The sequence below is a fragment of the Euprymna scolopes genome, chromosome 2, assembly GCF_053919585.1.
Source record: "Euprymna scolopes isolate OS-2025 chromosome 2, ASM5391958v1, whole genome shotgun sequence".
NCBI classification, from domain to species: Eukaryota; Metazoa; Mollusca; class Cephalopoda; order Sepiida; family Sepiolidae; genus Euprymna; species Euprymna scolopes.
Window position 1 is genome coordinate 24356620 of NC_136483.1, and position 27498 is coordinate 24384117.

The following is a 27498-nucleotide window of genomic DNA, read 5'->3' on the forward strand; positions in this document are numbered from 1 at the left end:
AGTATATATATATATATTATATATATATATATATATATATATATATATATATATATATATCACTTGTGTGCATCAGCTAGAATGAAACCGAAAACAAACCTTATATATATATATATATATATATATATATATATATATATATATATATATATATATATATATATATATATATATATAACTTGAGTTCCTTCAGCTATGGACGAAATCAAAACTTAAATATATGAAGAATTTCTGGTAAAATTATTAAAAAAAAAAGTGATGACTTGAGTGCCATCACCTATAATCGAAATCGAAACCAAGACTTATAAAGAATTTTTGGTAAAATTATTTATTACTTAAAATAAAAGGTCATAACAAACGACAGTCACTCGGAAGAAAAAATATGTGTCACACACAAAATAACACACACGCTATTGTATTAATATATAGATTCAATATTTCTACAATGAAAAACATTGGTTAATGAAAATATGAGAAATCACTTGGACACGAAATATGAATTCAGTCATTCCCTCTTTTGATTGACTAGCCTTAATTCCGGTTTGGCGATGGACGCAACGGCAAAGATGTCACATTTTTTTTTTGGGGGGGGGGTCACATTCTTTTCCTCCTTCGCGGTACGAGTTCAAGCCTGCCTATTATCACTTTTTTTTTTTTTTTGCTCAACACACACTCTCAAACACCCGGGAAATGCCGGGCACCCAGGCTGGTTACAATATAAAAAAATAATAATGCGATAATACCTTCTATTAATGAAATATATTGAACTATTCTTTCTCATTATGGACGGCAGGGCGATGACGAAGGTTCAGTAGTTAACAACACAGACTGACGATCTGGGTGTCCCAAGTTCGAATCCAGTTCGTTCCACAAAAATCACTTTCACTTAGGATGTTGGCAACTTTAACATGATCCCTCCCATAAGTACCTGAAGTTTTTCTAGAAATAAAATCTTGACTAGAAAAGTATCGGGGAACCCAATGCTAACAATAGTATCTTCAGATTCATACGATATGATGGCGATTATGAATAACTTATTCTATTTCTAAAACTGTATTTAAAAATTTCATTATATGAAAAAAAATAAGAACAATTAAACAAAAATGTTTGCTGTCATTATTTGTTACAAAAAAAAAATAACTATATTTCCGATTACAAAAGGCTGTTTGCTTTTTTTATTATTATTTACAACTATTAGTTGTGGGAAACCCAGCTATCAAAACAAATTAAAGATTGCCTCAGTCAAGAAGGATTTCATTTCATGCACAAAATACAAATTTTGGGATTATTCTGTTTTTGAATACGCTTTTAAAAGTTCTTGCAATTTTATTTGTTAAAAACGATATACGAGCAATTAAAAATAATATTGGCTTTTACTATTTGCCATTTCTAAATGCAAATGATTTTTCTTTTCTTTCGTTTTACGAATTCAAAACAAACAAGCCGCGCATGTGTGCCCCCCCCCTTCTGGTGCTGCGTGTCAGATGACGTCACAATAGTGAAGAAATGATGAATGAGAGAAGTGTGAAGGGTCAACGTTGCCTTCACATTTTCGCCAAGTTTCAGAAAAATCTAATGAATGTGGCAAAACTTATGGGGTAAAAAGTGTCATTGTTTGCAATTCTGGGGCATTTGTGACCCCTTTTGAGCTCCTAGGAATGCCGAATCTAAGGGAAAGTGGACAAATGGTGCAGTTTCACGCCTTAAAACATGTATATTTGAATTTAGACAAACATATCAAGGTTTTGAGTAATATGAAAAAAGAGCTCCAAAAAGGCATGTTTTTTAGCCCAAAAAGTCCAAGAGGAACGTGAACCAGAATTTTGCCAGGGTCACCCGTACTGGATTTATATTAAGTACAATGGGCTCCACATTTTGGCCAAGTTTCAGAAAAATCTAATAGATGGATTAAAAGTTATGGGGCAAAATATGTCATTTGGGGCCATTTGGGGGCATTTTTGACCTCTTTTGAGCCCCTGGGAACTCAACGGGAATTTTCACAAAAAAATCTTTTTACTGTGCACATCTATTTAATGAAATACAATTTGTGGCAAAATTCCAGGAAAAATCAATGGACGGTTATCTGACAACTGTCCAAAATAACAGACACACAGATGCGCGCAGGGATGCCACTGAAAACATAGGTCCCTCTCTGATAAATCGGGGGACTAACAATATTAGGTATAAACTATAATATGTGAGTTTACTGATAAACACCGTTTGCCTCTTTCCAAATTCATATCCGGAAACAACATTCAAGTAACAATCTGTTCTTTAACCAAGTTAATTAATCTGTGATACTTACAGCAAAACGTTAAGTATTCCAGAATACATGTTTTTTTTACTAAAGAGTCACCGCTTATCAAGACCTGGAGGCCACTCAAGAATAAGGGTTAATAAGTGTCAGATGAGACAATACCATGATGGTCAGTGATGGTGGAAATTGGATAGGAATTAATTTAATTTAGGGAACGGCTCATGAAGACTTTGTTTACGTTGAACTTGAAAGCAACCATGTTATAGTCAACTGAGAAGCAGCACCATTGTATTGTGTTCCACAGACGAGCAGATGTAAGAAAAAATTTCTACTTATACATATATCAACTCATAAAAATTTACGTAGCTCAAATAGGATATAATCTTGTCGACATATATATAATCTCAGATCAATTTTACCTAAGTTTGAATTCTCTTTTATAACCAAAATTAATCTTATAATGCAATGAGGTTATGACGGACGTGATAAGCCTGAACCTAGATCAAATGGTGGATATAGTCTAAATTGACTATCACAAAAGAGTCTGATTTTCTCTAGTGTGTAGAACCTCGATTTGAGGAAGAATATATACGTACTGGAATGAGAGTATTTATGCATATTGACCACGCACGTGTAATCAGTGTGCTTTGCTATTCATAATAGACAGGTTTAATGGAAGTCGTCAGAAAGTGTTTTAGCACTCAAAGGGCTAAGATCACTATTGAAAACAGAAAGTCTACTACATGATAAAGATGTAAAAACGAACACAGAAATGCATTAAAAATGATGTCACTGGAAAAAGGTATACCATATAACAAAGTTCCAGTGGTGAGCACATTGTTTCTATTAAGAGAGTGGCATGTGTCTTTAATTTTTCAGTTCTTCGTCTATGATTCATCGGAAATTACAAAAGAATGTGAAGCTCACCTTCTTTGCAATCTGTTCCATGTCGATGCGAACCAATCGTTCGGCTCGCGTGATGTCATCGAGCTCAAAACGCACCTGACCCAAATCAGACTGAAGTTTTCGTTTCTCATCTCTCTCCTCGCTCAACGTCTGTTTCAATTTGTTGATTTCTCCGTTCTGTGACTCGACAAATTCAACCTGCTGTTTTTGCTTTGCTTCCGACATTTTCAACTTTTGGTGCAGATTTTGTAGCTCTTTCTCTCGTAACTCATTTTCCTCCAAACTTTTGATGCCATCCTTCATTTTGGACATCTGCAAAAAAAAAATAAAATAAATAAACAAAATAAAATAAAAATAAAAAATAAATAAATAAAAATAAATAAAATGAAGTAATAATTTCATATCTCACAATAAATCATTTTATTTACACTCACGAGTTTTTAAAATATTGAAAAAAAAAAAAAACAAAGCAAGCAATTTCATTGTTACCTTCCCTGTCCTCCATAAACATTGAGATAATCAGAAAAGTATTTATTATTGGAACAAGTTGCAGTGTGGTATTACAAATTCGTGTGATAAGTATCGAAAATCGAAAAAATCCGATCTTAAAAATAGCTTTTCTTTCTTATAGATAAAAAAGAATAATTTTTCATGGGAATATTTTACGTTACATTGGCCAAGGGAGATAATAAAATCTTAGCAAATCACTTATTTTTAAAAAACATATTTATTATAATCTGGAGATAAATCTTAGTAGTAAAGCATTCGGCTACAGATTGAATGATCCCCTGTTCAAACCTAGGTGTACCTCACCATTTTATTTTAATTTTTTTCTTAGTAATGAGTTCAATTTACGATAAAAGAAAAGGTACCATTTAAAATCGCCGCAAATCATTTCTTCGTTTGCATATTTTACAACTAAACATTAACCAGAAGTGACTTTTCAAGGACATTCATCGTCAGCTGACGTGATATTGTACACAAACACAGATAGAATTTAATGAACGACATTATCATTATTATTTTTTGGGGTGTGTGAATTAGTCCACCGGGCAAATTATTCCTCGTAATATATAATAATCAGTAGAGGATTGATTCTATAATAATACATATGCAATCTGCATAAATTAAAATATCAGTGTATTATACGACCGGGCAACGTCAGGCTGCCAGCCAGTACTTTTTAAAAAATAATATTAGATTGTCATTATTGTTAACAGAATGGATTGTATTAATAGTATTATCAGATCTTAAATGAGATTTTTAAAAGAATTTTAAATTATTGGAAGTTAATTTGATTAGTGTTAAAGACTGGAAAATGCAGAAAATAAACACACACACACACACACACACAAAATGAAACAATATTTTTTGTAAAAAGGAATTCACTGTTTGAAACACTCAATAATAATTTAAGAGGTAACGGTTAGAAAGACCAGATGAGCGTGAAATTGTGTTATATAGTTATTATTATTAGTATTAGACGATACCACTTGTGTGCGTATGTTACGTGAGTTCTTATTAGTAAAGATATGAGTCTTAGTGAGAGTTCTTGTCTTATTACATATGATGTTGTATCTTAGAGAGAGATGTTGTTGTAAGAGAGATTGTTCGTTTATAACTATTCCTATATTTTAAATGTTCATTACTTAGACGTGTCGATATGAAGAAAGCTCTTAGAATGATGAGATAGTGTTCAGACAGTATTAGTGTAGATATGATGTAGATTCACATTGTGGATATGAGATGTCGAGACGTGTATGTAATGTCATTTTATAACACAGACATATAATAACAATACAATTTACCTTTTTGTAGAAATCACAAACACAAAGATGAGCTTTATCACAAAACACATGAATTTATTTCTTTACAACCGGTCGTGATTTCCTCATTAAGAATTCAAAGTTTCACATTTTAGTTTCTGAAGTGACGTCTCGCTTCAGACGTCCGCCTGTCTCTGAGTTTTCTCACTGACCGTCTCCCCTGACTGTCTCTCCGACCAACTAACTCTCACTCCCTATATTGAGAAATCCATGCATCCCAGCCACGTGAGCAAAATTCACGTGTTTCAACATGCGCGACTTTGCACGTTTCCGACATTGATTTCCCAATAACCTATTTTTTCTTGTGTTGTTTCCACAAAGGAATTCAACCTACATATCTAATTTATTTAACCCATATTTTATTATCCACATTCTTTTAACAATTGAATAGTTTATTTATTATTTATTTCATCCGAATTAACAATTTACTGGACATTCCATTTAAACCTATTGTTCTTTAAAACTTATGTCCAGGGTTCGATTTCTGCTTTCTCTTATTTTCATTTTAACTAATCTCTCTATTTTTATACTTACATGAACGGGGGACAGCCCTTATCATGTAACAATTGTTTTTAATAAATATTGCTATTTATCAAAAATAAAATTGATTTTTTTTTTCAAATTTTCGAATAATAAAAGATTCATATTCAGGAAATTGGACAGTTGTTCTTTTTTTTTCTTCTTTTTCTTCCTCTTTACCACCACCATGGCATATAAGAGGGATATAAAGAAAGAAAACGAAAAAACAAAATGAAACTGTTAAAATGTTTTTGATTATAATGGAGGGTACGACTACCAACATTTGGACAATCTTATTTATAATTACGGTTAGGGCAATCAACCAATGAGAAGCCTCCGACCTTATTACAAAAATATGTAAGTCAGTTCGCTATCAGTCTCTGTCTGGAAACGACTGAGCCACTGCTGATACAGATTACATTGATTCTTCGACGCCATCTTTGCTCTTAAGAATTACTCAACACTCGAGCTCGTGACTGCATTGACTCTTTGCCGATTTGATTTACTACTGCCATCTTTGTTCAATATAATGACTCAACACTTAAGTAAAACAAAAGAGCAACTGTCCAATTTATTGAAAAAGGTATATTTTACTACTCGAAAATTTGAAAGAAAAAAACAATTCAATTTTATTTTTAATAAATAGCAATATTTATTTTATTAAAAAACAATTTCACACTCGTTTGGTCTTTCGAACCTTTAAATCTTAATATGTTTGTTTTTAACTCATATTCATTTCAAACACGACAAATTGCCATTGAAACGTAATGGCTGTGTGAATTAGGGACCATGTCTACAGAGATAACCTAACTAGGGAGTTGAGCAGCGAGATGTCAGTTCACTTTACACTTAAACTTCCATTTTAGTATAGACAGGCGAGCAGAAAGCAGGGAGGGAATTCGAAAGTTTATCGTTTGGGTGAAGAAACTATTAGAATAGGAGGCTATCTGGCGGGGATACTCGACGTTGCCCGGGATTAAATGAGGATCAACGAATGTCCCACACTTCCAATACTTTTATTGCAATCGAAACCACTGTAATCGACCATTTTTCAATCAAATCGATCGATTGTCTGCTCTAGTCGGGGACCCACGACAGTGCATCAGAAGGAAGCTTCACATGTCTTTTAGCGGTGACTTAGTCCACAATACATTGTCGCCTACATTGCACCGTAGAGAACATGTGGTTGATTTAAACAAAGATATGTTTATATAATGGTTTGAATTAAAGTTTAAAATGCAAAAGATAAGTATCATGGTTCAATTGTGCTTTAAACAGAAGCATTAATTTCGAATGCGCCTGTGTCTCATAAAAAATTACTGTTGATTTTATACAATACGTTTTTCTGCTTGTGTGATGATAAAACTTTTAAAATGCAATTGTGATGTTACATTGTAGAAGAATGTTAACTTTAGTCAAAATTGGACAGTTTTTTTGATCGAATTTTTTGGATGATCGACTTTTGATCTTTACTAAAAGCATTTTGATACAAAGCCTATCTAAGAACACTGCAAGACACAAAGTACATTTTGTGAATTTTTAAAAAATCTGTCCAGTCGTTTTCGAATCCATAGAGAACGAACTCGCACACACAGTGTCTTTTATAGATATTTAGAAATAATAATAAGAGACCGAAAGAGTGAAATAGTTTTTGTAAAAAGAAAAAAATCATTATAAAAATTTCAGTCATTTATTTTATGATGGGATGTTTGCAAAAATATTGTGAAAATGCTGAGTAACTTGGCAAATCAAATTATGTGATTTACATGTTGTACAACGATTACACAAAGCAGACGTTGCTCAGAGCTGGCAACCTTGTGCCAGACAGGTACAAGTGAAAAATAATATGTGATTGCCCTTTCTGGAGTCACAGTATGCATGTGCAAAAAATAGCAAATGAGTTTTAAAATGTTACTGAGTGAGTTAGCAAATCAAATTAGGTGATTTACATGGGAAAGAAGAGGAAAAAATCTAGAATCGGCCTCTTTTCTCATTTCTCTGACAACAAAGCAAATCGGATATTGAATTTGCTTTCTCTTAGTTACATTAACTTGTGTCACAAAAATCATTGCAAAGGGTCTGGGAGGATAAAAAGCACGATCCAGACCTCTACTGGAAAAGCATGGAGAGTATGGGAATCCTGCAATTTCTTATTTTTATCTAAATTCCAAAGGAAATGTACGACTTCTATTAACAACAACGACTTCTATTCATGATAAACGGCTGTTGCGAGAACGCAATGTGATTTGCAATGATTATTGAAAGGAGTAGAGAGTACTGTAAATCTCTAAAGACTTGTTGTTGCTCCAGATAACGGTTGAAAGTTGCAATGCAATCATGGCTATCACCTGCTTTTATTTCAAATTCTTTATTGGGGTCAGCAGTTTCCTAGCATTCACATCGCTTGATCAATTATTACTAAGCTTAAAAAATATTGATCATGATTTAACTTAGAACTGATTTAATTTTGGGATATCTAGATAAAATATCATGTTCACGGTGCGGGCCACTCATAAATATGGCTTCGTATGCCACATTTACAGGCTGACTGCTAACAGGCTGATTGAAATTGAAACTAAAAATAATCAACAGGTTGACCGCTTATGTAATTAAAAATTTTAAAAGGGACGTAATTTTAAGAATTATGTCCCTTTGTTTTTAACGTAAATAAATAATTTATAAATTTCAAGAGAATTATCAGAACCTATTTTAATTTCTAAACATGTTTTAAACACTAAACTGCATGCTTACACTTTGTTTCAAAAATTAAAACAATAAATAATTAACGATCAAGAATGATCTCGTTTGAATGCTTTTCAATTGCATAAACGATGCTTTTGTTTTTGTAACCCCATATTATATATTTTTGTTAACATGGATTTATATATTGCATTTTGATCCACTGAAATTTATCAAGTAAAATATTTAAGACATTCACATTGGCCGGGTGAGTAGGTCATGGTCATGATTGTAGAAAAAGGTGAAAGTTACACTTTTGGTGATAACTTTGGTTTTGTTTATCCTAGAGACTCGTTACTTGGCCCCTATTGTAACTAATAAAGTCTCACATCTTATATGATCTTGACCTTAAAAAGTTCAGTCATGATCAAAATTATTACAGAATTTGAACTTTCGAGTTTTCCAAATTTAATGTATGGATCATTGATAAAAGTAACCATCATGCAACATTTCAAACTGATCAGACAAATGGTTTTTGAATTTTCACCGTTTTGGTGATTTAACTTTATACTTTATACGATATGAAAAAATTGGCTCAGATAAGCTTTTAGCGCCTTTTTATGTTTTCAGGGGGAGCTATACAGTCTCACGACTGACGTATATATGTTTGTTATTTATGTTTATAAAAACCTTTCAATATTTAAGATTATTTAATATATATTGGCATTATGATGAATTGATTAGAGATGGCTTGATTGTGTCGGACAGTTTCACGATAGAGCCATTAAAACTTAAGTATCAAATACTAACATATGTAGTAAATGTATAATATTGAAGCGAATACACACACACACACACACACACACACACACACACACACACACACACACTTATCTATCTATCTATCTATCTATCTATCTATCTATATGAGAAAGAAAGGAAGATAGGCATTAGCAAGGACTGGCGTTGCCTGGGTTAAGTTTCGACTCACTTGATATACTTAGGTATTAAGCAAGCGTTGCTTGGGAATCTTTACTTGAATTTTTGCCTCCCCTATTTTTAAAACTCTGCAACTTTTTTGCAATATAATTTCGAAAGTTTAATTGGTAATCTTTAATAATACATGCCCTTGAATGTAATATTTGTGTAAAAACTCAAAGTGAGTTGTTTTTAACGAAACGAAAAGTCGGGTTTTAAGCCTTTCAACCATATGACCCTTTTAAAACACGTAAAAATATAAAATATAAACATATTTTGAAATGTCGATATGCTATTCTGCAGTATGGAAATTTATAAAAATTAATATTTTGGTACTAGTACCATTTTTTGGTACCAAAGTAAACAAAATACTGACATCTATATTTTTGTTATTTATGTTTATAAAAAGGAAATGATCTCAAATAAGATAAAATTGGTTATCAAGGAAGAGTTCTGTGTCATGAGACAGTACGAGAAAAATAAAAAAAACTTTGGTTTTAAAAAATAAATAAATTTTACTTTGGTCGTCAATAATTCCACACTGGATTCTTTTTCCCATACATTTCGCTTTAGATTTTCTACTTCTCGAGTCAATCTGCTGATTGTTGAGTCCTGCAAAGAAACGCAGAAAATATTAAAATGAGCAGGTTCGTTTTGATTTGAGAGTCTAAAGAACGGATTATGTTGAAAAATAAAACTGTTTTCATTGAAACATGTTGGAATTTATTTGAGTTATTTAGTTTGGAAAAGATTAGATATGTTGACATGTTCAGAAGACTGACGAAAAAATGTCAATAATTAATGTCTTACCTTATTGGATAAATCTTTTTGCATCTGTGTAACAAGTCCGATTGTGATATTCTTGTCTTTATTCACTTTGTCAAATTCCGATTGAAGGCTGATCAATTGATTTGTTTTGTCATCGATTTTTGATTTCAGTTGATCATTTGAAATATCAGATTGCACGGACTGCATCTGTTTCAACTAGATTGAAGATACAGAAGAAAAAAAAAATTAGTGTTTTTAATATAACGGCATCATGTCTGAGAATTGTCGTTTCGGCTAAGAATTTGTTCAACAGAAAGTGGTGAAATGCAAGAATTAAGGTATTTAGTTCTCTTCCACTGCAAGAACTGTGACACCAGGGTCGGAAAATGGGATTGAGAAGTCTGCACCCGAGAAGAGGGGCACTCTGACCTGTAAAAAGGTGAGGGCGCCTCAGGCGATTAGCAAAAAACTAACCCTTTCTCAAAGAGAGAAGGCAAAGCCTGAGAGGGTGGACCTCCTAGAGTTGCGACCATGAAATAAGATCATTTTTATGGAAGGAAGGACGGCAACGCATGAGATGCAGTTACAGGAGTCATGATATGAGCTCCATTTTTTATTCTTCTGAAAAAACCGCCTGTGTTTAGATATGAAAGATTTAAACAAGGCTATCATAAGATGCCATTACAAGACTCCTACAATGGAAGAACTTGCACATAAACTCTCTGGTGCCAAATATTTTTATAAATTGGATGCCAAAAATGGATATTGGTCCATCAAGCTCGATGCAGCCTCACAACTGGTGACTACCGTCAACTCCCCTTTTGGAAGATTTTGTTTCCAACAGATGCCTTTTGGTCTGGTGATGTCTCAGGATGTGTTTATCCAGAAGATGGACATGATCCTGGAAAAGTGTTCTGGAACTCTAGGGCTAATCGATGATGTCATTGTTTTTGGAAAAACCCAAGAAGAGCATGAAAAAAACGGTCACAACTTAATGAAAATTGCACAGAAGGAAGGACTTTGTTTCAACCGCGGAAAGTATGCCATCAATGAGAAACAAATTCATTTTTTGGTGCAATCTACGACCAGAATGGTATGCACCCTGATCCCAGCAAGGTAACAGAAATAAAAATGTTACCTAGTTCATTGAACACCACTGACATGCAGAGGATGCTGGGAATAATCACATATATGGCACCTTTCAATCCACACCTGTCAGGTCTCACAGAACCTTTAAGAGATCTCCTAAAAAAAGAAGTGAAGTACCAGTGGACAGAAAATCACCAGAGATTCCTCCAGCAAGTCAAGGATCTCATTTGCAAAGATTTTTGCTGAAATTGAATTTTCTCACCTTTTCCTCCAGTTGACTGCGTCGTTCTTGCTCTTGTTGCAATTCTTCTTCCAATGATTTCAAGTGATTCACTTCATTAGTAAGCGATGCAATCTTTTCATCCTGTAAAGTAAAAGTATTCCATTTATCTATTTGCAGACTGTTATCCTCATCTTCATAGTTGTTGGTGTGTCACCACGTTTCAGCCAATTCATCCTCTGGCCCTTTTCAGGTGATTAACCACGACAGGATAGGAATGCTGAGTCTCGTAACTGTATCCCTAATAATTACTGCCTTCCATAGTTGTTGTTGTCTCATCACGTTTTGGCGAATTAAACCTCTAGCTTGCTTTTGGGTAGGCTTGAAACCACTATCTTCAGACAATGCTCATCTGGAACCAGAAGATGAGGATAACAATCTGCAATTTTTTTTTTTTTACATGGGAGTGACTCCACTTATCAAGGCCCATAGGCCATTTGAGGATGAAGGTTATTGAGTGTACAGTAATCAATGGGATAATATCAAAGTAATCGTTAGTATTGGAAATTTGGTAAATTAGATTACTTAAAGGGGTGGTTCATCAAGAATTTGCTTATGTTGCACTTGAAGACAACCAAGTTGTAGTCAGGTGGAAAACAGGCAAACGGAAGAGAGTTCCACAGACGTGCAGTTCTAAGAAAGAAGCTTTGTTCATGGAATCTATGTTTTGATTTAGGCATAGATAAAGAGTGGGGAAAATTATTGACAGTGGTTTTGCTAGACGAGTGTTTTTTGTGAAAGATTGGCGGGGAGGGCAGAGACTGAAGCTCAGACGAGCACTGGGCATGGAAATAATGATAAAACAACGACAGGCTCGCAATGTCTCTTCTGTGGAAAAGAGGCTGCAGGGAAGAGAAAAAGGCATCCCCCACTAAGCTACGAAGTCTATTTTTTACTCTGTCAAGGTAGGATAAGCTGCTTCTAGCAGCTCCTGCCGTGATGTGGCAGCAGTACTCCATCCCTGGACGTACGTGGCTTTTATATAAATATACAAATTACTCATCTCAAAGTATTCCAATAAAAAAAATAGTATATAAAAAGCATTCCACTTGTGAGATAGACAAGATGTGCATAGAGAGATGGGGAAATGCCGTAAAGTTTCACACACCATTTGTTGGTACTAGTGCATCCTTTGAACCAAACGTAACTCAGTGTTCGCTCAACTTTCCCCGGAACATTACTTGTCAACAGCTTGGGTTTAACTGCTGTCTGACATAACATGGCGATCAGCCAATCACAACGCCGCACACTTAGTTTCAACTCGACGCGTGTGCTACTCCCATGCAGCAGATGAGAAATTGGATAAATATTCCAAGGGGAAAAAAAAAATTAACAGATTTTGGAATAAATTAATTAGAAGAATTAAATATTGATTGTACCTTTTTGTCAAACACATTTTCATTTGCTGGGAAAATTGTGTAAGATCTGTTCAGTTGATGAGAATTTCCATTTCCGCAGGTTTTTGAAGGCGTGAGAAAATTAGAATCCCAATTTTTTGCTGAAAAATAGCGTGAAAATTATAGTTCTGAATGAAGAAAACATATGAATATATATTGCCATTAAATTTAAAATATAAATGAAACAAAGCGAAAACGTCTTTAATGTTTACACTTTTGTACTTTCCAATATAAATAGCTCAAGAAAATTACAGACATTTCTTTTGCTTAATGAGATCTCAGTTATTAATAGCTATAGATCGAAACATTGCCTTGCCAGTGTAGCAAAAGCTGTACATGTAGAATCTTCAGCATTTCATCACCATAGACGATTCTGTATAGCTTAATTGCCACATATTTTTATAAATTACTACCTAGTTCTACTCAAATATTGAGCACTCTTGAAGTAAATTCTAAAAATTGATGCACAAAACTTTGTATCTTCTTATAACATTATATGTAGATACATGAAATAATTATATATATATATATATATATATATATATATATATATATATATATATAAAATATAAAGCTGAACGTCTCTGTGTGTGTGTGTGTGTGTGTGTGTGTGTGTGTGTGTGTGGTCACGAATAAGCTCCTATATGGTTGACTATTTTAAAAAAGTGATTACATATAATGATAGAAGATGTATCGAGGATCAGGAATGGGTATTTGATCTGGCAGAACGGTGGTTCATTAAAATTGTGGGGTCTGCGTTTGCGCCTGGCCTCCAAAGTATGGAAATAAAAAAAAGAAAAAAAAAACGTTTACAAGGGTTTTTGATATAGATGTACATAAGAATACTTTGATAAGTATGTTTCAACTTAAATAGGGATGGTATAATAAAATTGTGGGGTCTGCGTTCGCACCTGGCCTTCATAGAATGGAAATAGGCACAAACTTTAATAAAGACTTTTCATATCTATTTCCGTAAGTATACTTTGATAATGATGTTTCAGTTTGAAGAAATATGGTATAATAAAATTATGGGGTGTTCGTTCACGCCTGACCTCCATAGAATGGAAATATGTCACAAAGTTTAACAAGGTTTTTTAATATAGATCCACAGAATATTGTGATAAGTGTTTCAGTGTGAACAGGTATGGTATAATAAATTATGGGGTTTATCTATTTTATTTTTACTTTCATCATATTTTGCTTTGGTTTTGATACCCCCAAATTCGAAGCTATCTCTTTACAACCCTTCCTTTTCATAACCTATTATACTTTCATAAATCAGAGTCCATTTTCTGTAGGCTGTTTTTGAACCCAGTCAACGACGGGTACTTTTGATAGTATGTATATATATATATATATATATATATATATATATATATATATATATATATATATATATAGGAGATGGAAATGCTGATGTTAAAACCTGCGGTCTACTGTATACTCTGTTCTATAGCAGTCATCTGCACCAACAAAGGTTAGCAGTAATACCAAAACGTGTGGATGATTCTATATAAATCATCTACATGGATTTCTGAGCAACTTGCTTGTTGTGGTGGAAGCTCATATGTCGAAATCGACGGGAGAGTCCATTATCATATATATATATACAAACATAAAGGATAAAATAGCAAGTAATCGAGAACTGATTTTCCTAAATAATTATTTTGGCTGTGGTGACTATTATTTAATAATTACACTTACTTTGTGAAACAGGTGGAGAAGCAGCATAAAGTGGCGGCGCTGACGGTGTCTTTTCCCAGTTGATCCTTTGCGAATGGCTATTCGTTGCCGTTTGCATTTGATCAGGCGGCTGCGGTGTTTGTCCAAATGTCGTTACATTTGTACTGTTCATATTGGCCGCAATGCTGACACCACTGCTGACCCCATTGTTTCCAACTTGACTGGTAAACACTGTGCCTGTAACTGAAGGGGACCAAGCCATGATGGCGTCTGGCTGATCTTGAGTTGAATGAAAATGAGTCGATGACAGCTGAGGTACAGTTGATGCTAAAAACGGAGGGCTTTGATGGTTGTGACCAAGTTTTATTTGTTGACCCCAAGCAGATCTTTGGAAAGGAGAGCCACGTCCATTTGTTATCTGGAAAAAATATTGAATACTTAAAAAGCAAATAAGTTAAAGATTTTATCACAAGTGAATAAAACAGATATAAATTAAACTAGCCTGGTCTCCATTTTGTCTCGAGAGACAATGGCTAACCTTTATGCCAATCACCTACTAAGTAGATCTAGTTTGAATTTAACACAAATATGATAACCATTAATATTAAATACCAGATAAAATTACAATTGATATATATATATATATATATATATATATATATATATATATATATATATATGTACTTAATTTACTCACATAAAATTAATATACAAAAGTATAGATTCATGCGTAAACTTTAAGTATTTACTTCAAAAGTGCTCAATACGTAGGTAGAGCTAGTTAGTAATTTATAAAAAATATATATGGCGTCGCAGAATATTCAGTGTAGCTTAATCGCCATATATATTTTATAAATTACTATATATATATATATATATATATATATATATATATATATATATATATATATATATATATATATATGAGCAACCAGTTAATAAAATGTTAAAAAACACTTTGAAGTGAGTTAAAAACATATTTAATCTGAAAAGGAAACACTAGATAAATGGATAGTCTGCGGAGTTTCGAAGAAATACCTTCCTTCTCATCAGAGGGTAGGAATTAGCAAAATGCGGGATCGGATTTTGCATGCAGAAGTATTTGATGAAACAACAAGTAAGTTAAAGATCTTACTTGAAAACAAAAAAGTGAAGCAGAGGGAATATAGTGAAGAAAAAGGTGATTACACATGAATGGATAGTCTGGTGGAAAATAAAAAATCGAGTGACGGTAAAATCCAAATGTAAAACTTCAAGAAAGTTAAAAGAATTTTCATTTGTACAAGTAAAATCCAAGGAAATCCCGTAATTGGAAGAAAATGGTCCCTAATAATCCAAAGGCAGAAATCCATGGAATAATTCCCAAAAATATTTTTCCCAAAAATAAGTACAAGGAAAAAAGAAAAGATTCCAATAATATTAATAAAAGAAAAATAAGATATGCTTTTTACTCTACTTCCGAGACATAAATATAAATAAAAAAGATCAGGGAAGAGAAAGAGGGAAAATAAATGATGATAAAGTTAAATATAAAATATAAAATAAAGGGAAACAAAAGTAAATTGGCAAGATCAAGATTGGCATTGTTGAATTCGAAGGAATTATTATTTAGGATTATGTCTATACTATCGATGATGAATTGTTTTGTGAATCTAGAGTATAGTGTTTGTGTGTGTTTGTTGATCCAGAATATTATTGCTTCTCTTCCTAATTCATGGGGTACATTACTATATAAACTTCTAACGTCAAATGCAACTAATAGTGTCCCGTTTTCTACTGTATGGTGTAAGGTAGTAAGAAAGTGAATGTCGTCCCTTATGTAGCTTTTGATATGATTGGTGAAGGGTTGTAATAGGATGTCTATTAAGTTGCTAAGTCTGCTTGTCGGACAGGCTGGTTCTGATACAATGGGTCTAAATGTGAAGTTAATAGGGTTTGGCGCGCTAATATATTACGAGGTTTGTGTATCGATGGCATGTTTTATTTCGTTGGATTTGTGTATTTTGCACAGTGTGTAGAAGTTGTTTGTCTTTGTAATGAAATTCGCGAGGAAGTCTTTTTCTTTCTTTTTTAATATTTTCTTGTGTGCTGTACAAAGTTTTGTGATTTTTGAAATGGTGGTGTTGTCTATGTTGGTACTAATGGATTTATAGTAGTGTTTGTCATCTAGTAATTCTATAATTTTTGTTTCATAGTAAGTTTTGTCCATGATTACTATGGCACTGCCTTTGTCAGCTTCTTTTATAATTATGTCATTATTATTACAGATCTTTTTGAGTGCTTGGTTTTGCTTGTATGTGAGGTTGCTAGTGATTTTGTCTTTTTTTTTTTGGATGTTGAGGTTCCAGAGATTTTCAAAGAACGTGTTTAGTTCTTTTGTGTTGTTCTGTTTGGTAGGGAAATATGTTGATTTGTTTTTTACTAAAGAATCATCTTTGTCCCCTTTGCTATCTAGTGTTTCTATTAGTCTAAATTTCCGTTCAAATTCTTTAAGGTCCTTTTTTAGCTCAGCTATATTGCTTTTAGGAGTAGGACAGAATTTGAGGCCCAGCTTTAGCATTTTTGTTTCGTTTTTTGATAAGGTGTATGTGGATAAGTAGATGATTTTGGGTCTAATTTTTCCTAACCTCGAATTGTTGTTCCGTGCGGGATTTCTAAAAAATAGTGGGGGTTGTTGGTTTCCTTGTTTTGAGAGGTTGTGTGTTTTTTTTTGGAGGGGGAGGGGGATGTCTCCTTGTAAAATAAGTGTTGTGTGAATTATTGCAAGGCTGAGTGTGAAATGATTGAATGGGTTATTATTATATGTTGTTGTATAGGATTGAGTGGCCAGGGTTTATTGTAGGGTAGGTTTGTTTGTTGGGATTGGTGATGTATGGAATATTTGAATTGTGCCCGTCGATGTGAGATATATATATAATAGATAAATGACAAAATTCTATATTCCATCTTATAATTTATTCCTTTAATTCAGTTGACACTTGCAATATCTGTTTCATAGCATAAAATCATTCACATAAATATTATATTAATCAGTGAATCTATTTTGCCCTTAACTCATCAGAAGAAATAGCAACTATCAATCCACCAAAAGGAAATAAAATGCGTTTGGACATGAGTACGTCCAAGGATGGAATACTGCTGCCATATCTGGGCAGGAGCTGCTAAAAACAGCCTATCCTGCCTTGACAGAGTACAAAATAGACTTCGTGGCTTAGTGGGGGATGCCCTTTTCTCTACCCTGCAACCTCTCTCCCACAGAAGAGACGTTGCAAGCCTATCCTTGTTTTATCGTTATTTCCATGGCAGGTGCTCGTCTGAGCTCCAATCTCTGGTCCCCCCTCGCCAATCCTTCATGAAAAACACCCGTCTAGCTGAATCCACTGTGAAAAATTTCCACCACTCTTTATCTGTGCCTAAATCAAAACGTAGATTCCATGAACGAAGCTTCTTTCTTAGAACTGCACGTCTGTGGAACTCTGTTCCGTCTGCCTGCTTCCCAGCTGACTACAACTTGGATGTCTTCAAGTCCAATGTTAACAAATTCCTAATGAACCACCCTCTTAAGTAAACACTTCATTAAATCTCCACACTAACGTACTGTACTTGCAATAACCCTTATCCCTGAGTGGCTTCCGGGCCTTGATAAGTGGTGACCACCGTGTAAAAAAAAGAAAAAGATTAAAATATCTGAAAATTGGAAGAGAAGCTGCAAATACCTTATAGTTTGCTTACATAGCATAAATTCATTCACATAAATATATTAATCAGTGAATCTATTTTGCCCTTAAATCATCATAAGAAATTGCAACTATCAATCCACCAAAAGGAAATAAAATGCGTTTGGACATGATTAAAATATCTGAAAATTGGAAGAGAACCTGCAAATACCCTATAGTTTGCTTACATTACGCCATTTTGAACTTAGAAACAAATTCACTAAAACCCACATCTTTGTATCAACAAATTACATTAATGTAGGTATATTCTGCCAGAAATGTTCTATTAAGTAATTAGTAAATTTATTATATAGAATTAATATATATATATATATATGTATATATATATATATATTTATATATATATATACATATATATTTATATATATATATATTTATATATATATATATATTTATATATATGTATATATTTATATATATGTATATATTTATATATATATATATATATATATATATATATATATATATATATATATATATATAAATAAAATAAGAATTACAGTTAAGTTTACCAAAATGATCCAAGATGGCAAAACTAAAGTAAATTATAACTATTAAAGAATTAATATTTATAAAGTAATCTCAACCAGATGTAAAAGCTTGATAAAACAAAATAGGAGATAGAGCTTATAGTAAGAACAAGTCCTTAATCCGCGGAGTTTCGAAGAAATACTTTCCTTCTCATCAGAGGGTATCCCGCATTTTGCTAAATCCTATCCTCTGATGAGAAGAAAAGTATTTCTTCGAAACTACGCGGATTTAGGACTATCCATTTATTTAGTGTTTCCTTTTTAAAATTAAATATGTTTTTAACTCTTTTCCAAAGTGTTTTTTAACATGTTTTATTAACTACTTGTTCTTTTATATATATATATATATATATATATATATATATATATATATATATATATTCTTCTGAATAAATTTATCTAACAATTATCTGGTATAGAAACCTGTGATTATAAGATTTTCAAAATATTACTGGTCATAATATTCTACGTAAGAAAGGTAAGTAAGCAACTATGGAATTTCCACTTGATTCTAATAGTTTTCAAATAAGCATCTAATCTTTATTCCTAGAATCCAAACAATAGCAAGTACAACTAATATACATGTAAACATGCCAGTTCTCATTAAATCAGCAAAGTTAAGCAACGTTGAACCTGGTCAGTACCAGATGGATGACCATTTGAGAATATTAGGTGCTGTATGAAAGAAGATTTCACCACCTCCTTGCAAGAACCACAAAAACCTAACATTGTCCTCTCCCCTCGTAATAGAGTGCATATGAGCATGTGAGAAAGCATCATCAGCAGCAAACGATGGCCAATATTTGAATAGATTAGCAACAGCAGCTGCAGAAGCAGAAGTAGTCGAAAAACTGTGTATGCAAATTAGGAAGTGCGCACAAGAAAGGAAATAAAGGAGAGAAAAATGCATCACATGCTCAAGGCAAAAGTAAAGTGCACGTAAAAGAAAATGGACATGAAAAATCAAGGATAAGTATGGGCTGGCTGTGGCTGGCATGTGGTTGGAGGAAAGAGAAACGCCGACCAAGCTAGATGGACATGTGGCAGCAAGAGACTTTTTAAATGGCACCAAAATTGATAGTAATAAAACTTTTGTTAAAAAAGAAAAAAAAAGTCCACCCGGATTTTATCTATTTCTTTGCTTTGTTTGAGTGTAACAGCTTTGTTATACTCTGACTGAGATATATTTGTGACTGGAGACCCCATCTAAATTAAATATTTCCTTGATACTGTTTCCTTCAGAGGAAGTTGGTTCAATTCGCCTTGAGTGAATACATACATACATACATAAATACATACATATATTAATTAAATATAGCCTCCTTGTTTGTTAACTTATGCATTGATGCGCCATAGAAATTTATCTTATAGATTGACTTAACCCGACTATTTTAAAATGCCTATTATTTAATTGGAATTCATGATTAATTTATTTATTTGTGGACTATTATCCTCATCTTTTTTAGTTGTTGTTTCACGATGTATTAATTTATTTATTTGTGGACTATTATCCTCATCTTTTTTAGTTCTTGTTTCACGATGTATTAATTTATTTATTTGTGGACTATTATCCTCATCTTTTTTAGTTGTTGTTTCATGATGTATTAATTTATTTATTTGTGGACTATTATCCTATCTTTTTTAGTTCTTGTTTCACGATGTATTAATTTATTTATTTGTGGACTATTATCCTCATCTTTTTTAGTTGTTGTTTCACGATGTATTACTTTATTTATTTGCGGACTATTATCCTCATCTTTTTTAGTTGTTGTTTCACGATGTATTAATTTATTTATTTGTGGACTATTATCCTCATCTTTTTTAGTTGTTGTTTCACGATGTATTAATTTATTTATTTGTGGACTATTATCCTCATCTTTTTTAGTTGTTGTTTCATGATGTATTAATTTATTTATTTGTGGACTATTATCCTCATCTTTTTTAGTTGTTGTTTCACGATGTATTAATTTATTTATTTGTGGACTATTATCCTCATCTTTTTTAGTTGTTGTTTCATGATGTATTAATTTATTTATTTGTAGACTATTATCCTCATCTTTTTTAGTTGTTTTTTCACGATGTATTAATTTATTTATTTGTGGACTATTATCCTATCTTTTTTAGTTCTTGTTTCACGATGTATTAATTTATTTATTTGTGGACTATTATCCTCATCTTTTTTAGTTGTTGTTTCACGATGTATTAATTTATTTATTTGCGGACTATTATCCTCATCTTTTTTAGTTGTTGTTTCACGATGTATTAATTTATTTATTTGTGGACTATTATCCTCATCTTTTTTAGTTGTTGTTTCACGATGTATTAATTTATTAATTTGTGGACTATTATCCTCATCTTTTTTAGTTGTTGTTTCACGATGTATTAATTTATTTATTTGCGGACTATTATCCTCATCTTTTTTAGTTGTTGTTTCACGATGTATTAATTTATTAATTTGTGGACTATTATCCTCATCTTTTTTAGTTGTTGTTTCACGATGTATTAATTTATTAATTTGTGGACTATTATCCTCATCTTTTTTAGTTCTTGTTTCACGATGTATTAATTTATTTATTTGTGGACTATTATCCTCATCTTTTTTAGTTGTTGTTTCACGATGTATTAATTTATTTATTTGCGGACTATTATCCTCATCTTTTTTAGTTGTTGTTTCACGATGTATTAATTTATTAATTTGTGGACTATTATCCTCATCTTTTTTAGTTGTTGTTTCACGATGTATTAATTTATTTATTTGCGGACTATTATCCTCATCTTTTTTAGTTGTTGTTTCACGATGTATTAATTTATTAATTTGTGGACTATTATCCTCATCTTTTTTAGTTGTTGTTTCACGATGTATTAATTTATTAATTTGTGGACTATTATCCTCATCTTTTTTAGTTCTTGTTTCACGATGTATTAATTTATTTATTTGTGGACTATTATCCTCATCTTTTTTAGTTGTTGTTTCACGATGTATTAATTTATTTATTTGCGGACTATTATCCTCATCTTTTTTAGTTGTTGTTTCACAATGTATTAATTTATTTATTTGTGGACTATTATCCTCATCTTTTTTAGTTGTTGTTTCACGATGTTTCGGCCAACTATTCCTCTCGCCTTCATCAGACTTTTAGCCAAGTAAGCCTGTTGCTGGTGAGACGACAACCACCATGGAAGGCAGTAATTGGTGAGGATGCAGTTGGAAAATTTGGGGTTCTTATCCCATCGCGTTTACCATCTGACGAAGGCCAGAGGAATAGTTGGCCGAAACATCGTTAAACAACAACTAAAAAAGATGAGGATAATAGTCTACAATATATAAATTAATATTTTAAAATGAACAAAAACCAGATGTAAGACTCACCTGCGCACGACTGTGTATATAGAATTCGTATGGTGGTCCTTTTGCCCCAAACCGTATGCTATCTCGAGGGGCTAGCCTCACTGCCGCATTGTGGACGCGGACATCATTAACAAACGTTCCATTAATCGTGTTCAGGTCAGTTAACACGTAACAATCCTCGGCGTCATTAAATTCCACCATAGCATGCTGAGGATCAACTGTGGTCATCTGAAAGATACAAGAATAAAAACAGAATTCCATTAGAAATTTGTAGGCATCTGAAAAGAACGTGTTTTACATGACACACTCTTGGAATGGAGAGTTAGTATATACACATTCACAACTGTAAAAAAAAAAACAATAGAACGAATACAAGATGTGTCAGGAATTTTTTAAAACTCATATTCACTCCAAATAAAATAAATAGCAACCAAAACTTAAAAGACTATTGTGAATTAGGAACAATACTCACAGGGATACTCTATGTAAGAAGTTGAGCAATGAGAGGTCTGTTTACATTACATTTAAATTTCTGGGTGTTAGTGCAGTTAGGAAAACAGGAAGAGAGGTGAGAATTCCAAAGTCTAGCAGTTTGAATGAAGAAATTTTCAGAGTAGAAGACTCTCTGGAATTGGGAGATCTCTACAGTAAAGAGGTGGGATTTTTCTGTTTGTTGGATTAGTAGGGAGTATTTACATTGTAGGAGCACCGGTGCTATGAGTTTGTCAGAGCACATTTCATTAAAATACTTTTAAAAGAAGATCAGGTATGTAATACTGTGACGATAAGCAGAGGTTGAAGATTTATTGACAGTGCGAACCCTATTAGATTGAAGACTCTTTTTTGGACACTATTCAATATAGAATAGTGTTTGATGCACTCAGATGTGGAAACAATACTCTATGTATGGGTGAATAGTGGCTTTGTAAAGGTAGAGTGCACTGTCATCTGTGAGTATTTTTCTAGCACAGTAGAAGAAGCCCATTTTCTTTGCAGTAGCTTTGGCAATGTCTTCTATATATTTGTTCTAATTTATTTATGTGCTATTCTCACAATGTTTCGGCTGATGTAGCCTTCGTCAGTTGTATTTTGCCAAACTCAGTAATCATTCTGTCAAACCCGGGAAACTGTAAAGAATTTCAGACGGAACCCTTTATTTAATCTGCAAGGATCCATGGTGTAACGGATAAAAAACTAAGTAAAATTTAGTTCTAAAAGTCTCATACCGTAAATATCTGCAACAGAGACATGAAACTTTCAGGTCATGAACGCATAAGTTCAGTCATCATAACAATACAATTTACAATGCCTTTTGATTCATTCGAGCGGAATAAAAATATGAGGCATTACTTTTGGAAAGCCACTTGTGTCCTCCTACAATTTGAATGCCCGGGGAGATATGTAAATCCACAATAAAAACTAGGATCAAACTGTAGTAACTGATGAGTTACTCCTTCCTCTCTGCTAACAGAAATCCTCGAAGATACCCATTCCCACTTTCAATTCTTTGTCCACAACCTCTCTCAAAATGATTTTATCTTTGAAAATCACAATACACTCTCCAAACTCCATCCTCTGCTTTTTCCCTCTTAGATACCACTCCCACTCAGAGATCGACTTGCTCGTTTTCAGTTCTGAACAAACTGGAAAACAATAGGTGATATATTAAAATGGGTTGGGAGAGCCCTACTAAGTGGTTTTTGCTTTTTCTTTTTTCTCTCACTCATTGTTTCATTTTAATGAAATCCTTGTATTATGAACAATAACATTTCAAATCCATTTGTAGATATCTTAAATAGAACAGTCCCTAGTGTGAATGTGGTACTGTGGTGACTAAGATGATTATTATCAAGAGTAAGATAAACATTTGGAGGTATTTGTAACCAAGGATGACTAACGACACCCATTTTCCCCAACACTTGCGAATGACCTTGAGCCTAAATGTAATCTTTTATATTTCTGTAAATAAATATTTTAAAGTGTAGTATCAGTTCCGTCAGTTCTCATGAGGCTATAGTTCCGGGTATGACCTCCTTCAAAAAAGATGAGATATGTGTTCATCACCTGAGGCGTCTCCACCGTAGAATGCAGACAGATCTGACCAGGCATTTTTTTAAGGTAATTTGTTACCGGCCATGAGTGACCTTATAACCTTGAAGAAATGTGCACGCCGATACTAAGCTCCCCGATGATGATGATGATCATCATCATCATCAACAATAAGAATAATGATGAGGAGTAGGAGAAGGAGGAGAGTAGAAAGTGGATCTTGGGTTTACTGTTTCGTCAACCTCGTAACTATCGCTTCCTAATTTTGCCCTTTAGTCGTCACATTCCAGGAGCGATGTTTCTGACAAAAGAAGGTGGGGAAGAATTGCTGTTTTCTGAGTCGGAATCTATTTTTATCAAACACTTATAGTTGGCTAGTTGTAGTACATTATATATATATATATATATATATATATATATATATATATATATATATATATATATATTAGTGATGGGACGATTCCAATATTTTTCCCGATTCTGATACAATTACTGATTCCGTACTAAATTCCCAATTCTGATACAATAACCGATTCTGATTCCGATTCTTTATAAATCTCTAACTATTTAACTATAAAAGTGTTATTTGGTCCAAATTACCGTAAAAACACATCTTAAATGTCCACATATTTTCTCAAATGTAAAAACACACTTGTGAGAGAGCGATCTAGAGATTTTAGTCTAATTGGAAGTTTAAAATCAATAAATATTTATAATTTTATTATAACTAAAAGCAGTGGAAGATGTTTCTTAAACCAAAATAATTTTTTCGATTCAAATACCGTTTTCTGTTTTTTATCATAGCAAGAAGCCAAGAAGGTCCATACAAAATTTCGGCACTTCTGCATGTCAGTGACATGAGGCGAATGTGTGTATTTTAGTTTCAAGAATCGCTGACAGATGTCACTTGTCAGCCAAAGAACAGGGGCCGATAACTCTTCCTTTTTTAAAAGTGCGTGCAAACTAAAAATTATATTTTGCTACATTTTTATACAACCTTACCGCAAAAAAAAAACTCATTGAAAAGAAATTATGTTAATACATTAAAATGTATATTTTTATACATTTTTTATACAATGTTTCGATTTTCATATTTTGTCTTATTTATTTTGTTATAATATATTTTTTGCGTTATTGTAAACATTTGAGGTTCACATAATGGCCGCTAAACGGCAGTTATCTTTCGAACAACAGGGGTCGATAACTCGTCTCTGTTGCTAATATATCACTAACATGCAGAAGTGCCAAAATTATTGCTAGATCGGCTCAATAGTTCCCGAGAAAAAGTAGAACGGACAGACAGACGAAGAAACAGACAGAAATATGATATAGATAATATAGTCAAATGTGTATTTGTATACTGTAATCTTATTTATTTTTCGACTATGTAACAGATGGAATTGTCAAGTCTGCTAAAATAAACGTTAAAGAAAAGAAGTAGAAACGCGAATTTTGTTGTCTTTTGTTTTTGGTTAGTATAAGAACCGTTATAATCACCAAAAATCAAAACAACGTTGGATAAAAAGAGAAACAGTAGATAAAAATCGATTTTACTTTTTTTTTTTTTCTTCCTTAAAAAAAAAGAAAAATACTTACCTGTATTAGTATATCACAACATTCTCTCCCGATAGAAGTTTGTCGCATCGTCAACGGAAAACAGAAGCCGTCCGAGTTTTTAAGGTAAGCCTTGGTCGTAATATCTTTTGATGCAATATTTTTTATTCCAATCATCATGGATTTCGTTAAAAATCTACCGAATAAATAATCTAAAAACTGCCCGTTGTGTTAACAAAACACGAAGTCGTCATCACGGCGGTTTTATTTTGGGTCATCTTAACTTAACACTTACATTTCCAAATATCTTAAATACACAGAAAGAAGACAGTTATTTCCAAGTAAAAATAATGAACTTCCCAAGAAAAGAAAAAAAAAAAAAGATTCGGTTATTAAATTAATATTAACATGGTTGTATTAAAAACAAAAAGTTTGTAACGCATAAAATTGTAACACGAAAGAAACGTTGAGTCGTTGACAAGCAAACAGACGCTCCCCTTAGCAACCACCTGGCAACTATGCGGGGTCAATGCATTCGAACAAATAATCATGACAATCAAGATCAATCAGCATCTTTTATTCTCCGTGCTGCTGACATATTGCCTGGTGAAAAAGACTACGAGGAAAATAATTTAAAATATAGTCCTGTTTATTTTTTAAATAGGATTAAAAAAAAGTCAACATCAAGTTTTTTTCCAACTCCTAAAAAAAATTTTAAATGACGACGTTTAAAGGTTTTCGGTGGTGCTGAAAACGAATATCACATTTAAATTTGGGTCAGAAGTAGTTTTCATGATATGAAGAAATTACTTTTTCAAAAAATAAGGGATGACTTTCCTGTATAAATTTAACGTAAAATGAGCACCCACTTTCTGGCCACCTAGTAATTTCTTCATATCATAAAACAAATTTAACTGTGATAATTGTTTTCAGCACTCCCGAAAACCGGCGGTGTTTTTTACTAAGAGATTCGTTCATTTTAGGACGCTAATAATGCTGTAGGTGTGTCAGAAATTTCGTGAAAATATTGAATAATTCCACCCCGTCTTTCCAAGCTTATAACTCCTCGAAAAATGTAATTCAAGCACTATTTTTTTTTTCAATTAAAGGAGCAAGGACCAAGGTTTCATTAAAAAACAAAACAAAAAACAAACAAACAACGTGTTTAAAAAAAAAAAGGTTTTAAACTTCGGACAGGTAAATTTCTAAAAAACACTACTTTTTTTTTTGTTTAAATTTGAATATATTATTTTAGGCACCGCCAAAAATGGCCGCAAAATCAAGTTGTTGTTGTTTTTTTAAACTAAATTACATTTATTAAACTCCATTATTTCTGAGTAACTTTTTTTTTCCAGAAAGATAAAACCCTGAATTTTATCATATAGAAAACAGAATAATGTAAAACTTTTTCTACTATTTTTAATTAAATTTTAAATGTTAAATTTTCCCAAAAAGTTAACAATTGACATTTTTTGTCTTGCACAAAAAACGTACTTAAATATTTAAAAAAAAAAAAAAGGTTTTTGAAATAATTAATTTATTTATTTATTGTCTAACTAAGATTTAGGATGATTTTCTAAGAGAATATGCAAAAATATTATAATATAAGTACCTGAATTTCAAATAATTCCACTTATTCATATAGGTAACCAGATATTTCGCGTCGATGCAGAGTCGAGATCGACTCTGTTTACGTTTGCGTTTTATAAGAAGAAAACTATGGAAAACCAAACAGGCCAAAAAACTTATTTTTCAGTGACGAAAATTTCAATGTATTATTAAGCTGAGGCTGGCCAGTACCAGATGGGTGACCATTTGTATGAGTTTGGGTTTTAATGTGTATGTGTGTGGGGGCCAGGCTCCCCAAAATGGGGGGGGGGCAATTTAAAGCAGAATA

General features: G+C 32.7%; 2 protein-coding genes across 3 annotated transcripts in view; one reads left to right on the forward strand and one right to left on the reverse strand.

Moving 5' to 3' along the window:
• The window catches only part of LOC145289786 (forkhead-associated domain-containing protein 1-like), a 129844-nt gene extending 103723 nt beyond the window's left edge, over positions 1–26121 (reverse strand). Inside the window, exons 1-8 of the mRNA XM_080136437.1 lie at positions 25644–26121; positions 22020–22226; positions 14404–14800; positions 12682–12800; positions 11285–11386; positions 9976–10149; positions 9685–9777; positions 3185–3475 (exon numbers count right to left, since the gene is read on the reverse strand). Of these exons, the coding sequence (XP_079992563.1) occupies positions 3185–3475; positions 9685–9777; positions 9976–10149; positions 11285–11386; positions 12682–12800; positions 14404–14800; positions 22020–22226; positions 25644–25781 (1521 nt within the window). The 5' untranslated portion in view covers positions 25782–26121. The remainder of the gene's footprint in view (positions 1–3184; positions 3476–9684; positions 9778–9975; positions 10150–11284; positions 11387–12681; positions 12801–14403; positions 14801–22019; positions 22227–25643) is intronic.
• The window catches only part of LOC145289818 (protein dj-1beta-like), a 50056-nt gene continuing 48143 nt past the window's right edge, over positions 25586–27498 (forward strand). Inside the window, exon 1 of one of the 2 annotated variants that reach the window (XM_080136439.1) lies at positions 25586–25727. The gene's annotated coding sequence lies outside the window, so the exon portion shown is untranslated. The remainder of the gene's footprint in view (positions 25728–27498) is intronic. The other variant, XM_080136441.1, reaches the window with a different exon arrangement.